General features: G+C 45.4%; 1 protein-coding gene across 1 annotated transcript; it reads left to right on the top strand.

Moving 5' to 3' along the window:
- The first annotated feature begins 2,659 nt into the window (after positions 1-2,659).
- Mkrn2os (MKRN2 opposite strand) lies at positions 2,660-9,509 on the top strand. Its single transcript, XM_051203622.1, has 4 exons — positions 2,660-3,007; positions 5,732-5,781; positions 6,835-6,997; positions 9,055-9,509. Exons 1-4 carry the CDS (start codon positions 2,790-2,792, stop codon positions 9,269-9,271), a joined length of 648 nt encoding a protein of 215 aa, XP_051059579.1. The 5' UTR covers positions 2,660-2,789; the 3' UTR covers positions 9,272-9,509.
- The last annotated feature ends 5,243 nt before the right edge of the window (positions 9,510-14,752 follow it).

Below are 14,752 nucleotides of genomic sequence, written 5' to 3'. Positions count from 1 at the left end.
AGTGTACGATGTATCTTGATCATATCCAATCCAAATAGTCCCTCTCTCCCTCTTGTCTTTTTATGTACATGCGCATACATAACTCAAGGCAGAAACTGAAGCAATATGTACACACACACACACACACACACACACACACACACACACACACAGAGTTTTGATCCTTGTAAACTATAGTCGTGTTTTCAGCTTTAAAAACTATCTCCTGCCGGGCATTGGTAGCACATGCTTTTAATCCCAGCACTTGGGAGGCAGGGCCGGTGGATCTCTGTGAGTTCAAGGCCAGCCTAGTCTACAGAGCTAGTTCCAGGCCACCTTCCAAAGCAATACAGAGAAACTCTGTCTCAAAAAAAAAAAAAATTAACAGCATATTGGTCAGGAAATATTGTACTTATTTTTTCCATTTATAGAGGTGACGTAAGGTCTGCTGAGTGCTCAGCTCTAAGTAGGACTTCTATGTCAACATCCAACCCTACAAACAAGGCTCAGAAAACATCATGGAAGAAAGGGTAGCAATAGCATAAAAGCTGGAGGATGCTAGGACATGCTGTCTTCCGGGCATATCAGGAATTCACAGCAGTTGTGACCACCTAAACAAGACTGGGCCTATGGCCAGATGTGGTGGTTCACGCCTTTAATGTTAATCCTTTAGTCGGGTGGCAGAGGCAGTTAGATCTCTATGAGTTTGAGGCCAGCCTGTCTATACAGACTAGCCAAGACTACATAGTGAGATTGTGAAAAGGGGCTAATCAGTATTTCATCACAGATTGGGGAGGAACTCATAAGGCTCCACCTCTTTCACAGGAGGCTATAAGAAGTCAGTGGTGGCTGGGAGAGGGGAATCATATTCCTTGGTGGTATAGCCACTAAGAAAGTTGCCTTGATCAAGTAAATGACCCCTTCCATGTTCATGCAAACAACCTTGTATGATCACAAGTATCTTGGGGGGAGGAAAGGGTTTATTTCAGCTTACAGTTCCATGCCATCAATGCATCACTGAGGAGAGTCAGGGCAGGAACTTGGAGGCAGAAACTGAAGCAGCAATAATGGAGGAGTGCTGCTTACTTGCTTGCTCCCCATGGCTTGCTCAACTTGCTTTTTTTTTTTGGTTTTTCTGTGGTTCTTTGAAATTGTCCTGGAACTTGCTCTGTAGACCAGGCTGGCCTGGAACTCACAGAAATCTACCTGCCTCTGCCTCCCTAGTGCTGGGATCAAAGGCGTGCACCACCAACGCCCAGCTCAACCTGCTTTCTTATAGTAAGCAGGACTACCAGCCCACTCACAGTGAGCTGGGTTCTCCCATATTATTATCAATCAAGAAATCAAGAAAATGCACCATAGGTTTGTCCACAGGCCAGTCTGGCAGAAGCATTTTCTTAATTGAAGTTCCTTTCTCCCAAATAATTCTAGCTTGTGTCAAGTTGCCATAAATATAGTGGTACACCTGTAATCTCAGCATTCTAGAGTTGGGGGCGGATGTCAAGCTCATTCTGGGCTAACCTGAGACCTTCAATTAAAAAGAAAAAAAGTTGGGGGACTAAAGAGATGACTCAGTAGTTTAAGAAAGTTTAGTACTTGAGGCCAGTCTGATCTACAGAGTGAATTCCAGGACAGCCAGGGCTACACAGAAACCGTCTTGAAAAACAAGATGGGGGGGGGGTCTCACAAGAGAGAGCACAGGAGCTACTATTCTTGCAGAGAATCCAAGTTAAGTTCCCAGTACTCACAGCAGGCAGCACACAACACTAGGGGAGTCAATGCCCTATGGCCTCTTCAGGCACCCGTAAAAGAGTGCCGCACTTAACTCATACTGGCACACATAATACACACAGTGGATAAATACACAAGATAATCTTTTTAATTGTCACACCAAATAACGTTTATTAAGTAAGACACATTAACTCAGTCCATTTTCTATGGAGTTAATATTTCTTTCTCTTTCTCCTTTTCAGTTCTAGGGATTTACAAGGGCCTTACCACTGAGCTAGTGTCCCCGACCCTGGTGGGAAAGTAATAAATGCTATATGTTCTAAGCCAGGCAGTGGAGATGAAGTCTTTATTCCCAGCACTTGGGAGGCAGAGGCAGGTGGATCTCTGTAAATTCAAGGACAACCTGGTCTATAGAGCGAGTTTCAGGACAACCTCCAAGGTTACAAAGAAAACTTGTCTTGAAAAAAAAATGTTGTGTGTTCTTTTTTCTGAAAAAATAAAAATAAAACAGGTCAGTCCCCAAGCCCAAGAGTCTCTCTGACTAGTGAAAAAACACAAAACTAAATATGAATAGTTGACTAGATAGAGTCCTGTACCAAATGAGCAGGCTGCCTGTACCTTTCCAACTTTCAGAATTCTGGCATCCGCTGCCAGCTAGGAGAGAGGCCAAGCACCCTGTTTATCTGATGACCTTCTGATGAACTCAGCCCACCCCATACTGAAAATGGAGTATAGCAATTCATCTCTTCCAGCAGGAAGGCAGCCACAATGAGTCCACTGTTAGTACCACAAGAAAAGGTTGGAGGAAGGTGAGGCAGGTTGCATGGGAAAGTAGGGTTGCAAATGTGCAGTATCTACAAGGAAACTTGGTAAGCCAGCTCAAATGAAAACTAGCTCTTTAAGAGCCCAGCCGGCACAGCCTGGTTACTGGTTAATCTACCTGGCTTAGCTCTTGAAGCTTCCATCCATGATGATGTCACCATTGATCAGGTTACTCAGGTGGTGTGAATTTGCCAACTGTGTAATGAAGAAAAGGAAGTCTCCAGAAACCTGTTCTAGTGGCCCAGGAGTCAGACGGAATGCACTTCTCAGGAGCTGGAAAGCCTCTAATTAAATTCAGGCACTGTGAGAGGTCCATCTACAGTTTTAGTGTACCCCAATGCTGCCCCCTGTGCCAGGGGGACGTGGGCTCCACCAGGATAGAGGACGCACCCATCAGCATCTCGGACCCTTTCTCCAACGGGCATCAAGAGAAATGCTCCTTCCTCCTCAAACCCACGAGAGGGACGTTCCTCAGGTACAGTGGCTTGAGTTACAATGAACTGTGCATGTGATGTGTTTCCTGCTGTGTGACAGGCATTAAACCTTCTTTGAAGGACATGTGTTGTGCTGCGCAGTGTGTGTGGGGTTGCTTTGGGCAGACTGTTGTCCTTATGTCTTTGTACATTAGAGTGTGGCTTGCCTGCCTTGGGATGCCCTGGGTTTTGTGTACACATTTGCGTCGTATGTGAAAGACTGTGCATAGTGTATGAAGATACCTGCTGGTTTTAGGAGAATGTTGCTGAGTGGCAGACTGGGGATAACCCGGCAGTGAATGCTATTGGAGGAACACTAAACTTCAGCTCGTACTTCCGTGGTAGGCAGGTACAATGTGCAGAGCAAAGCACAATCTGAGCGAGAAAGTGCTTGATGGAGGTGAATGAAACTAACAATGAAGTCTAAGAGGCTCTCCTCTTATTCTTCTTTTTATTTCCTCTTCCTTTTACAGTGCTAGAGGTTGAACCCAAACCTCATACAAGGTATGGGCAGGGTTAGTGCTCAGTGCTAAAAAAAAAAAATGTCCTTTTCTTTTCCCTCAAGACAGGCTCTTGCTATGTGACATAGACCGGTCAGTAGCTTGCAATGTTGACCATCGTGGTCTTCAACGTGTGATCTTCCTGCCTCAGCCTCTTGAGTGCTAAGATCAGACTCAAATCAACACATGTGACTTTTCCAGGCATTAAATAAGATTCCAATTAGAAAGTTTTGGTTTTTCAAAACAGGGTTTCTCTTTGTAGCTTTGGAGCCTGTCCTGAAACTCAAGAGATATCCACCTGACTCCCAGTGCTGGGATTATGTGAGTTTAAGGCTAGCCTGGTCTACACAGCGAGTTCCAGGACAGGCTCCATAGCTCATAGAGAAACCAAGCCTTGAAAAACAAAACAACAACAACAAAAGCCCAGGAAATCCACATCTAAGTGGATTATTTTTAGACTCATGCAATTATCTTTCAATAAATATTCAACTTTTCTGGAGCTCCTCACTCCTTTGGGTAGATCCAATTTTCCATCATTTCTGTTCTGCTTCAAACCTTCCTTTAACTTTTTGTTGTTAAGCCCAGGATGGCCTTGGACCCCTGATCATCCCAGCACTTGCCTCCTTAGATTCCTAATGGCAGGCTCCCCTCCTGACTAATGTCCTCAGGAAAGATTATGACATCATGGAGGCAGTCTGGTCCCCCCACCACTGTCTCTTCTCCCTTTTGTAATGGGCACCTGTTTATTCTCTGGCAAATGCTAATACTTATGGATTTGGGCAGAATGAAAAAAGAGGTGTGGACACTGTTGTCTACAGAAAACCATGCAGCCCAGTCCACTCTCCAAACCCATTCCTTCCCTTTCACCCACGTTTCCAAGTCTGCCTTGAGTCCCACAAAGCTTGAGACAAAAGGAGAATGAGCAGTGACCCCAGGGACTCAGCAGGTACTGCCTGAATGAGGTTGGCCAGCCCTGCTGCTCATAGCTCAGTCAGTGGGAGGTGCTGTCCCTTAGCCTGAACTCTACTCAACAAGCCAAGGGCACTGTCCAGAACTGCAGAGGAGGCCCTTCCATAATCCATGTAAAGCAGCTATAGGAGAAGGATGGCCAGGCCATCAACATACACTTTGTATTTTTCCCCTTACCAATTGATTAAAATTTGTTGAACTCCAGTCTCCAGTATAACAAAGAAAGCACAGGCTTGCCAAACTAAAACTGAAGTGACCCTTTCTGGAAGCAAGCCACGAGGGCAGAGCCTCATGCTTTCCTGTGTCACCAGGACCAGAGTTAACACTCAGCTCACTGTCACATGACTGAGCTTATGGGAGGGAGGGTGATCAGGCTAAGATGCAGCTAGACAATGAAGAGTGTGAGGCTCCCAGAGTGGCAAAAGCAGCATCCCTACAGATACATTCTTGCTCACTCTAGCCTCTGCGCCCACGGGGTCTCCATAAACTCAAAACAGTCCTTGGGAGTGACGCTGAGGAGGAGGAGCAGTCATCCATGGTCTTGGCCATCATAAAGCTGGAGTTGCTTGCTTGACTGAAGAACCAGATATCCAGATTTGAGATTGTTTTGTTAATGTATAATAATGAATCATTTGATGTTAGGTTACAGGTTCAAGGCCTTGGTGAGCCTTTGTCCTAAACAAGAACAAACGAACAACAAATTTAAGGGTGTGTGTGGAACAGAGGGAGCATCTGTTGAGCACAAGTAAGGCCTTGGGTTTGATCTCAAAACTAGCTAACTCAAACCAGAAAAATCTCAAGCCAACAGAGTAACGGTGAGGAACAGCAATCCAGGGAGTGCCGTGGCCACAGGCTGCTGAGCCATGGTGAAGAAGGCTGAGGTCTCTCCGCTGCCTCCAGGACCCTCTTACCCACATTAGCTGGTGAGCTAGTGCGTGAACTCCCAGAGGGGAGTAGGAAGCTCTTCCACCACTGACTGTGGGGGTCCTGAGTCCTGCTTCTGCTGTACCTTCAGCCAGCCTGCAACTGATGGCAGGGCCTGGTACAGGCTGGGGAGTATGCCCTCCTCTTTTAAATGTCCATGCTTCACAGTCATGTTTGTTACGAGTGCTTGTTAATAGGCAAGATGTCACACTTGCAGTTGCAGCTGCACTGGGGTCTGAGGCAGGAAGATCCTGAGTTCCAGACAGCCTGGGCTATTCAGCAAGACTTCTTACCAAACTAACACCCAATGCCAACAACACCCCTCTGTTTCAGGGAGTATGATGGAAAGTCTGATCTGCATGTTGGACTCACTAACACACGAGGTGAGCATTTCCTACATTTTTCCAGCATAAGAAAACCCCACAATTACTTTTAAGGGGAAAGGAGGGTTTCCAGACAGGTTGAGCAAGCCCATCCTGCCTTCCTTGCTTCTCCTACTGCAACCCAAAGCAGGTCATGTGACTTGGGCAAGTCAGAACTATTTACAGTTTATATATTTGGAAGACTAACAATACTTTTTAGATGCTGGGGTGGAACCCTGGCAGGGCCTCCTGCTTGATTAACCTACACCACCAAGCCACACTCCTGACTCCTGGGAAGATCTAATGTTTTCTCAGAAAGAGCATCACAAACCTGCACACTTCTATGGCAGATTTAAAGAAAAAGAAACAGACAGGAGTTGAGTCAGCCAAGACCTGTTCTTGTGTTTGAGTCAGATTACAGTCCCCCCTCCCAAGGCTTCTGATTCCCCATTCTCATAAGCCACTATGCTGAGTCTCCTTACTATGCTGGGTCCCCATACTCTAGGCTTGAAGAATGAAATGGGATGTGGTGAGGTCTGTAGTCTCTGGTGGACTGGGGTGGCTGTGTCAGAACAATTGCCTAGCCCGAGCCTGGTTCTGGGTCCCACTTAAGTACTTGAGTCCAAAGTGAGACATTTCTGTGGGTAGGATTTAGCTCAGAAGCCACTAAGCTACTCCTGGGAGACATATTGATGGGGAACTTGTTCAACATAGATGAAGCCCAAAGTTTGAGCCCTCTATAGCATACTAGATCAGGGTTCTCAACCTGTGGGTTGCAATCCATTTGGGGTCACACATTAGATATCCTCAATACCAGACATTTACGTTATGATTCATAACAGTAGCAAAATTACAGTTATACAGTAGCAACAAAACAGTTTAATGGTTGGGGGTCACCACAACATGAAGAATTATCTTAAAGGGTTGCAGCGTTAGGAAGGTTGAGACCACTGCTCTGGATGGAAAGGGGCTCTGACAGTTGGAGACAAGTGTGACGAAGATTACAGGATTTACAGCTACTGCCATTTTCTGAGCACCTGCCACAGGGTGCCTGCCTTTGCTTTGGGTTTTCAGGGATCGTGTATAATTACAACGCGCAAGGCATACAGCGGGACGAGGCAGGGTGGGAGCAGAGTCTCAGCGTCCCACTAGTGCAGCCCAGCATGTTTGGACTGATGGACCAGTGGGACAAGTACTTGGAAGACTTCTCTGCTTCACCAGCCTGGCAGCCTCACAGGTAAGTGTCTGGAAGACTACGAGTCACTGCCGCTCACTTGTCATGTAAGTGGCATCCTCACTGCCATGTGGTCACTGCTGTTTCAAGTCCATGTTTGAGGCTGTCAATCTGTGAGAACAGTTACATCCAATCATTAGAAAACGTCCCTCCATGTGCTTGAATACTAGGTTCCCCAGATGGTGGCGGTATTTTGAGAGGGAGGTTGTGGAACCTGGGCAAGTGGGACCTGGCTGGAGGAAGTGGGTCTCTTGGGACAGGCTTTGGGATTTGGAGCCTTCCTTCCTTCCTTCCTTCCTTCCTTCCTTCCATCCATCCTTCCTTCCTTCCATCCCTCCTTCCATCCATCCTTCCTTCCATCCATCGTTCCTTCCATCCACCCTTCCTTCCAAACTTCCTTCCATCCACCCTTATTCCATCCTTCCTTCCTTCCTTCCTTCCTTCCTTCCTTCCTTCCTTCCTTCCTTCCTTCCTTCCTTCCTGTCTCATCTGTGCCTTTTGCTCCTTGGACATGTCAGCAGCAGCTTCTCCTGCTGCCACCAGCCTTCCCACAGGACGCTAGGCTGGACAGATCCCTCAGAGTCTGAGTAAAGCCTTCCTGTAAGCTGCTGCTTCTCAGTTACTTGGCATGGATGTTTTCTGAGGAGTGGGGCCAGCAAACACTGATGGGCAAAGTGATGACTGTTGTCTTGAGATCTTTGTGTCCTCCTGCTTAGGTCTTTCACTGATGTGACAAGAAACCTTTATTTTTAAGATTTATTTTAAAACCTTTATTTATTTATTTATTTAAAATGCATATGGGTGCTTTACCTGAGTGTAAATTCACTATATGCATGCCATCCCTGAAAAGGAGAGATGAGGATATTGGGTCCCCTAGAACTTGTTACAGATGGTTGTAAACTGTTGTGTGGAGCCTGGCAGTGGTTGTGCGTGCTTTTAATCCCAGCATTTGGAAGGCAGAGACTGACCGATCTTTGTGAGATCTAAGACAGCCTGGTCTACAGGGTGAGTTTCAGGACAAAATCCAGGGATATACAGAGAAAAAAATGCTGTCTCCAAAAATGAAAAACAAATAAACAAATAGCACAAACAAAACTGCTATGTGGGTGCTGGGAACTGAACCTGGGTCCTCTTGAAGTCAAGACAAGGTTCTTAACTGTGGAGCCATCTCTGCCACTGCTTTTGTTTTGTTTTGTTTTAAAATTTTTTTCCCAAGACAAGGTCTCACTGTATAACCCAGGCTGGCTACATGATCACAATCCTCCTGCCCCAACCTCCAGAGAGCTGGGATTAAAGAAGAATGTCACAATGCCCAGCTATGAGAATTTATATTTAAACATACAGAGAAAAATCCATGTTATATTTCATAATTTTATATTTAGTTTTTGAGACAGGATCTCTCTTCATAACCTTGGCTGTCTTGGAACTCACTCTGTAGATCAGGCTGGTCTCCAACTCACAAAGATCTGAACGTCTCTGACTCCTGAGTGCTAGGATTAAAGGTGTGTGCCCAATGCTCAGTTTGTAATTTTATTCTTGACACAGGCTCTGCCTATGTGGCTTAGGCACACCTTGAACTCTTAAGATATCCACCTGTCTTTGCCTTGGGCATGCCAGTTTAAAGGTGTGTACCACTATGCCCAGTATTCCTACATTTTTACAAATATTATTTACAGTATACAAATATTTAAGTGCCATTTTTTGTTTTAGCAATCTGAAATTAATTCCTCAAACTTCATTCTACTTCACTATTTTTTGTCTCCCCTCACCCCCTCTTCTGGATAGGGTCTCACTATATAGTCCTGGTTGGCCTTGGACTCACATGGGTCTCCATTACATTTTTAAAAATTATATTTTACTCATTTATTTTGGGTGCCCCGAGTGTGTGTGCACCAAAGCACATGTGTGTCCCAGAGATTGCCGGGGTTGGTGGTAGGTGCCTTCACCACCAAGCAACTCTTAAAGTCAGCATTCGCTAGGGCCAGCACGGTGGCCTCAGCTGATGCAGGAGTTCAAGCCCAACCTGGTCCTGCCTCACTGGAGCTCACTCCTCTCTCAAGGTATGAGGAGACCCACCACAACTGCTCCAGCTTTGCCCTCTCCTTCATCAACTGCATCCTTGCCATGGAGGGCAAAGAGCAGCTGGACAAGGAGGAGTTCACGGAGAAGTACGTGGTCCCAAGGACGCGCCTGGCCTCCAAGTACATCATGCTCTACAGGGCCATCCAGGAGAGGGGCTTCCATGTGGCCGACCATCCGGTGACAAGCCCCTCGTGAGCAGTCTGTGCTGAGTGCTGCCTGTGAGGGCAGTCGGGACAGGATATTCAGGGTTACTGCCTTTAAATGGTACTGCAGGTTTCTAACTGTATTTAATTGTGGCTAAAAAAAAATAATGTATAGTTTTCCCTGAAGAGTGATTATAAAAACAACAAAAATAAATAAAAATTCACAAAACTAACAAAATACACAGAATATACAGTTCATTAGGAGAACTACCTAACAATCATGTAAGAGACCCTAGGTCCACTCCCTTGTAGCATACTCCCAAACTAAAAAAAAAAAAAAAAAAATTAAATTAAATTTCCCTGGGTCTCAAAAAAACAAAAACAAAACCCCAAACCAAACCAACCAATCAACCAACCAACCAACCAAACAAAAACCCCAAAATATTCTAAATTTCTCCAATGGTTGTTTTTAAGCTGAGAACCTGTTACCAAAATGGAAGAATCTTATTCACTGATCCAAGAAAACACTTTGTATAAATTAAACTGAACACATTTGCTTTTTGATATGACTGCAAAGACTGAAGGACCAGAGAGAGGGGTGTTGAGGGTAGGAGAGGGAGACACAGGTTCTGAAAACGTAAGCAAGCATGCAATATGTCTGCACTTGGAAGGCACACAGGAAGGCTGGGGATGCAGCCAGAAGGCAGAAAATCTGCCTGTACAGTAAACTCTGGATTGTCAAGAATAATAAACAAAACAAAACAGAAACAAACATAATAGTGGCTGAGACGTGGCTCAGGTGTTAAGAGCACTTGCTCCTCTTCCAGAGGAGTTGGTTAATCCCCAGCTGCCACATGACAACCACTTGTTACTTCAGTTCCAAGGGATCCGACACCCTCTTCTGGTCTCTGTGGGCACCAGGCACATGGTGGACAGACATACATGCAGGCAAAATACCCATACACCTTAAATAAATTAACAATTCAAAATTAAAACCCCCAAGTACAGCAGAAGTATCTTCAAAACTGTCTTCTGACAGAGTTGGCCATCCCTCTAACAGACTTCATTTTCTCTCTGGCCTGTTTTCCTTTTGGGCTTTTTTTTTCTTCTCCAGATCAGATGATCTCAGATTCCAGGGAGAACAAATTGAAAGCAGGGCACCCAACCCCCTATGACTGACCAATCAACACCCCACAAAAGCATACCCAACATCCTACGACTGATAGCTCACCCAACACCCAACACCACAAAAGCATACCCAACACCCTATGACTGACTGAACACCCAACACCCCATGAAAGCATATCCAATACCCAACTGACAGGACACCCAACACCCCATGGAAGCATACCCAACACCCTGTGACTGACAGCACAGCCTATACCCCATGACTGACAGAACATAGCACAGAAAACCCCAACTGTACCCCTCAAGTAATAACAACCTGAAGTAGTAATGGCTGTCCTAACCCCTAGCCATGACTGCTTCTGTGAGGACTTGGCCTGCCTGTGTTCTTCCCCCACTTAATCCTAAGACTGTTTTTAGCACTTCACAGGCATAGCTTAGCTCCTAGATATCTGTCCTTTGGTGTTGGCCACACTGAAATAAATTGCTCTCCTGTCTTACCATACTCATTCCTCAGTTGTTTGGCTCTCTTGGGGACTCGGCCTGGTCTGCTGAGAGTCCCCTGGCCCGGAGCCATATTAACACAGGGAAATCTCATGGGCACTAGTTATATCACCCACCCTCATCATTGTGACTCTAACCTGACAAAAGCCACTTAGGGAAGGAAGTTTGGTTTGAGGGGACAGTCCATCATGGTGGGGAGGTCTGAGGCAGGACAGGACTGACTGAGGCAGCTGCAACACACTGTACCCGCAGTCAGGAAGCAGAGAGATGGGTGCTGGTGTCCAGTACACCAGACCATGGGACTTTGTGGCTTACTACTTAGAATGGGTTTCCCATGGCCAGAGGTTTGTCTTCTGGGTGGTTCTAGATCCTGTTGACAGTCGATGCACATGAGTCACCATAGGCTCTAAGTCTGGAGATAGCCTGTGTTTTCCCAGGAGCTCTTGAGAGTCTTTTGGCATAAACTGGATTGGACCCTACCTTATTTTTAAACTTTTTGGATCATTATACAAAACCACAAGCTTCATGATAATACTGTCCTGTGTGTGTTTCATACACTGTCACCCTTCCTTGCCCGCCCCACTACCTTGTGACTCAACACTAGCAATAAAGATAGAACCAATTTCCAGAGAGGTGTCTGCTGAAAGCTACGGTATAGGTAAATTGAGGGGTAGGGTGGAGGGGATAGATGTCCCTCTAAAACAAATACTTGTATTTTATAAAATCAAGAACCTTAAAGAACAAAAAAAAAAAAAAAAAAAAAAACCAAAAACCAAAGCTGCTTAACCAGATCTCAGACAACAATAAGACCTCTCTGGAAACTGAGGTGACTGGGATAGAGCCAGGCTCTCTCCATGAACTGGAAGCTCACCATTTTGGCTCTGCTGGCCAGCTAGAGAGCTCTCCAGATCTGCCCATCTCCATCCCCCCCCCCCAATGCTGGGCTATAAGGTGTGTACAGCCATGCCTGGCTGTGTACCTGGCTGCTGGAATTCAAACTCAGGCCTTCGTGCTTGTGTAGCAAGGGCCCTTATCCTGAGCCATCTCCCCAGCCCAGCTCCATTTCACAGATGAGGAAACTGACACTCAGAGAGACCATCATTCCAAGACCACCCACCTTCCTGGTGCTGACACGGAGTGCCAACTCAGACTTTCTGATTAGATTTTTATCGGAATATGCCATGGAAATAGGTTAGAAGGGGCTGGATGTCAGTGGCAGGGCACTTACCTAACGAATGCATATGAGTTTCTGCTTTGATGTCCTCTCAGGGTCCAGGCCAGAGGCTTATAGCAGGTGGGTAGGGCTTGGCTAAAAAGGTCTGAGAGTGAATGAATCAGTTCATACACATGTCATGTATATGAACTTTCTTCAAAAGTTCTCTCAAAAAGCTCTCTTTAAGATTCTCCTCAAGGGCTGCAGAGGTGTCTCAGAGGTTAAGAGTACTACCTGCCTTCCAGAGATCCTGAGTTCAATCCCCAGCATACACATGGTGGCTCACGATCATCTGTATTGAGATCTGGTGCCCTCTTCTGGCCCAAAGGCAGACATACAGGCAGAAGAATGTAAACATAATAAATAAATAAATAAATCTTAAAAAATAAAAAAGATTTCTCAAAAAACTCTCTTAAAGTTCTCTTTAGAAGTTCTCCTTAAACATTCTCCTAACTCCCACACGGTTTCCAGTTTATATACACACAGACAAAATTAGCAATTCTCTGGCAATAGCAAGGCTACCAGGCATGCGTCTCTCTCTCAAGACCAGGAAGGCAGATAAGGTCTTGACAAAAGTGGGGGGCCTAATGTGTCAGAGGAGACATGACTTGTAAAATGTCCAAGCAAACTTAAGAGGCAAGAAAGGGTTAAATGGATAGATCACTAAGAAGGGAGAAAGGGTGTGAGTATGTAAAACTGCATTTATGCGGTTAAATTAGAAGTCTATAATTGATAAAGGCAAAACAAAGAAGAAACACTGAGAAGTTTATAATTGATACATGTAAAAAATGGAAGAAGCACTCTAAGCTAGAGAATTCTCCCAGCACTAGATCAAAGGGAAAGGCTACATGATCCATGATCCTGAACCTATTGCTTCCCTCAGGTTAAGCAGTGGGGGCTGTTAACACTGAACCAGCCCCCCTCCATGAGAAGGAATTTCCTTTCTCTGGGGCCTTTTGGAGAATATAATACATCCAGTATTTTTCTATGTATCAAGATTATACAGCCAAATCCATAGCAACAGATATTCTGGAGTCTGTATTTCTTGTAGACTTTGCAGGGCAAGTTTTCTCCATCAGAAGTTAATTCTGGTGGGTTGATACCTAGAATATTAATTGCTACTTCTGTAATAAATGATAAAGGCTCTCAGCAGTTACCTAGCATGTGTGACATTTGGGCAGACTTTAGGAAGAACTATCCTCAACAAAAGTCAGTGTGGAAACTTAGCATGCCTGGTGGGGGGAGACTGGTCAGGAGGAGGAGTTTGAGCAACCTAGCAGATCCCTGTATCTCCTCCCCCTCTTCAAAAATTCACATGAAGATGCCAATTATTCAAGCTACTAGAAGCCTTTCACATAAAGGAAATACACACACCAGCCATTACTTTAACAGGTTTACAATGCTTTTTTCCCCCATTATGTGTTTGCACAATTGTCAACCTGCTTTTAAACCTTTTAGTAGTTTACAAAACAACAAATATTTATGATAAACTGGTGGGTTCAGTAGGCAAGGACACTTATGGCTAATCTTAATGACCCACATGATGGAAGGAGAGAACCGACTCCTGCAAGTCCTTTGACCTTCAACTTCAAGGCACTTATTTCTGTGTAAATGCCCATCTGGAGGAGACTCCTGTAAGCCTGAGGCTCCAAAGGTATGGGGAGGCAATTCTGCTGAGTTAGGTTATGGCCATTTCACTTGTGCAAAGATGGCTTTGTCACAGGGCAAATGTCTAATTTTTTTTTTCTTAGAGACAGGGTTTTGTTGTATAGCCCTGACTGTCCTAAAACTAGTTTTGTAGGCCAGGCTGGCCTCCATCTCACAGAGATCTGCCTGCCTCTGCCTCCTGAGCACTGGGATTAAAGGTGTGCGCCATCACTGCCTGGCTGGAAATTTCTTATCCTGATGAAGTTGGGTTTTATTAAACAAATGTCTCCTCTTGCACATTTGTTTCAGATGGCACAAGCCCTTCAAGGGTAAGCTGACACTACTATTGGCTGGAAGCCAAAGGTGGTATTGAATCAACATTCTGCTGGTATTTCAGTCCAGCACCCCAAGGTGCTGGCTCTATGGTAACGCCGAAGAGCACGTGGCTTGGTGATGTCCATGTCAACCATGCAAAGAAGAAACTTTTCTACACAGGCTTGAGTAGAGACACTGCTTCTGGGGCTGGGGATCTATCAGCTGTAGTAAACTCTAACCTAGCACAGGCAATGCCTGAGTCTCCAAAAGTTCCAACCAAACCAACAGAGAGGACCCTGCAATGCTGCTCCAGTGGTATTCAACCCAGGCCTCGCTTTGCAGGCTGCTCCCTATTGTTTTCCAGCCCAGGATGATCCTCCACAGCCTTCATTGTCAAGTAGTACCTGTGGTCTCCAGGGCTTTACATACCACAGTCATTGAAGTCTGTATACTTGGAGGCACACTCAACCTTCAAGGCCCGAGATGTCATGAGACTGGGTGACAGCACAGGATGATGCATTCTTGGAAGCAGTGCATCTAAGCACTAAGTAGGACTAAAAGAAATATGTGAAGCAGCCCCTCAAACTCTCGGCTGATTTAAAAAGTCCTGAGAAGTGATGACTCAAACAACAAGAAACTACAAGAAATCTCCACTCAGGAGCCTGGAGTAAGCATGTGATGGGGGAGGGGAAAGGAAAGAGGAGACAGACAGATTGGGGGGGGGGAGGA

The sequence above is a fragment of the Phodopus roborovskii genome, unplaced genomic scaffold (genome assembly GCF_943737965.1).
Source record: "Phodopus roborovskii unplaced genomic scaffold, PHOROB, whole genome shotgun sequence".
NCBI classification, from domain to species: Eukaryota; Metazoa; Chordata; class Mammalia; order Rodentia; family Cricetidae; genus Phodopus; species Phodopus roborovskii.
The sequence above is the reverse complement of the archived record's forward strand: the minus strand, read 5'-3'. Positions and strand labels throughout refer to the sequence as shown.